Source organism: Silene latifolia, unplaced genomic scaffold (genome assembly GCF_048544455.1).
Source record: "Silene latifolia isolate original U9 population unplaced genomic scaffold, ASM4854445v1 scaffold_167, whole genome shotgun sequence".
Lineage (NCBI taxonomy): Eukaryota > Viridiplantae > Streptophyta > Magnoliopsida > Caryophyllales > Caryophyllaceae > Silene > Silene latifolia.
This window is the reverse complement of record NW_027413146.1, coordinates 210,391-212,558: the sequence shown is the minus strand read 5'-3', so window position 1 is coordinate 212,558 and position 2,168 is coordinate 210,391. Positions and strand designations below refer to the sequence as shown.

Below are 2,168 nucleotides of genomic sequence, written 5' to 3'. Positions count from 1 at the left end.
GCTCACCATATTTAAAACAACCCATTCTACATAGAGGACGTGATGAGGAAGACGAAGAAACAGATTTTTTCGGCTTATAACTTTCGAACTTTCCTTGATTTTGCTTTCTAATTATTTTAGCAATTCTTTTAGATAGCAAGGCAACTTCCTCCTCAAGATCACTTTCATAATCACTTGAGATGGCATTAAAGGCTAGTCCCTTAGCTTTGGGTTTCTCTTCGGCATCATTATCAAGAGTTATTTCGTGTGACATAAGAGATCTCATTAAAGCTTCATAGGTGAGAGTGGTTAAATCCCTAGCCTCTTCAATGATCGTGACCTTTTATCGCCACTTCTTGGTAAGACTTCTTAAAATTTTACGGACAATGTCCTCAGTTTCAAATTGTCGACCAAGATTTGAAAGTTCGTTAGTTATGTTTGAAAAACGAGAAGACATACTCTTTATTGGCTCATCCTCGTGCATTCTAAAGGACTCGTATTGTTGCATTAAGAGATCAATACGTTGTTTCTTTACTTGCACAGTTCCCTCGTGGGCTAGTGCTAGACTATCCAAGATTTGTTTGGCCGTTTTACATCCTGCAATACGATTAGTTTCTGATTCGCTAATTCCGGATTGCAGGAGTGATATGGCCCTAGAGTTCTTCTCAGCCTCTTTGTAATCATTAGATGTGTAGTCCTTGGGTGCTTTTACACAAGACTCACCATTAGCATCGGTGATAGTGATAGCGAGGGGACCATTTTCGATAACTACCCAACATTCATAATCTGTTCCTTGTATGAAATGCATCATACGATTTTTCCACTAGCCATAGTCCGTGCCATCAAAGACAGGACATTTGACAGATTTGGAATTCATTGAAAAAGAAAAGATAAACAGATAAACTCATTAAAAGGATCAAACTCTTTGTGGTAAGGCAATCAAGAGCACGAGACTCTAATACCAATTGTTGACTTTATCGATCCGGTACTTAAGAGAGGGGTGAGGTGAATTAAGTACCCTTTTTAAAATTTGTAAACTTTTAAAGCGAAAATAACGTTCTCGTTCGATACTGAAATAATACACATGCGAGTTGAACAGTTTTGATGACTGTTCAAATAATACGAATTGTGATGTACTGTTTTGGTTGTATGCGTGAAATAAGAACTCTACAATTAAGCAAGAAATAAAACAAATAAAGAGAAAAGGCATGAGACACAAGATTTTAACATGGTTCGACCTACTCTCTAAAAGTTTACATCCACCCTCTCTCTTATTAATATTTTCTTTATAACCAAACTCGATTACAAAGAAAACCCCCACGATCAACCTCGATCGTGCGACTCGAGTACAACCCGTACCCCAAAAACACGCTCTCATAAAAAGAAGATTACAACAAAATTTGTCTCCTTATATGGTTCGACAATCGGAACGATGGAGAACAGAATATCCTTATGAATATAAGAACTTGAGGACTCAAGAGCGATCTTAAAACACGGCTTAAAATGATTTTGCAAAAACAAGATTAAAGCTTGAAAACGATTTGCAAAAGTAAGCTTGAAAGACACGGTTGACCAAAGATGATTTCTTAAAGTGCAAGACTATCAAAGCTCTTTGTATTTTTTTCGGTAAAGCAACTAATGGTCAAAGCTTTGCTTTTTATACAAGAGATTTGATGAAAATATTTTCTATAAGTTAGGCAACATAATAATTCTCCAAATATTTGACCAAATCAAATCCTTTTTCTTAGGTAACAAATATCACTTAAATCAAATCTTTTGACTGTCTTATACGTGATATTAGAAGCCTATTAAATACAAACTCCTACACTCTACTAGACACTCATCCAACACATGATACACTGCTTCAACCGTTTTTCGAACACGAGTGACCGCCTTATGTATCTGCCATGACACATCTAGCAAACCTCATAAGTTAAGAGGGAATGTAAAGATGAAGGACTTGTCATCATCAACATAATAAGTGCAACATTATTATTATTATTATTATTATTATTATTATTATTATTATTATTATTATTATTATTATTATTATTATTATTATTATTATTATTATTATTATTATTATTATTATTATTATTATTATTATTAGTTTTACATTTTTACCTCTACAGGCTCTACTATATCAATTAGTCTTGCTTGTGACGAATATATCCGTCACAAGCTTGCGA

The 2,168-nt window shown here is 34.3% G+C and overlaps 1 protein-coding gene across 1 annotated transcript; it reads right to left on the bottom strand.

The window, feature by feature from the left end:
- Positions 1-322: 322 nt before the first annotated feature.
- LOC141638037 (uncharacterized) lies at positions 323-787 on the bottom strand. Its single transcript, XM_074447487.1, has one exon. The coding sequence runs from the start codon at positions 785-787 to the stop codon at positions 323-325; it is 465 nt and encodes a 154-aa protein (XP_074303588.1).
- Positions 788-2,168: the final 1,381 nt, after the last annotated feature.

Excerpts from the sequence above, each read along its gene's own strand:
- LOC141638037 (XM_074447487.1), bottom strand. The coding sequence starts at position 787 with ATGCATTTCATACAAGGAACAGATTATGAATGTTGGGTAGTTATCGAA.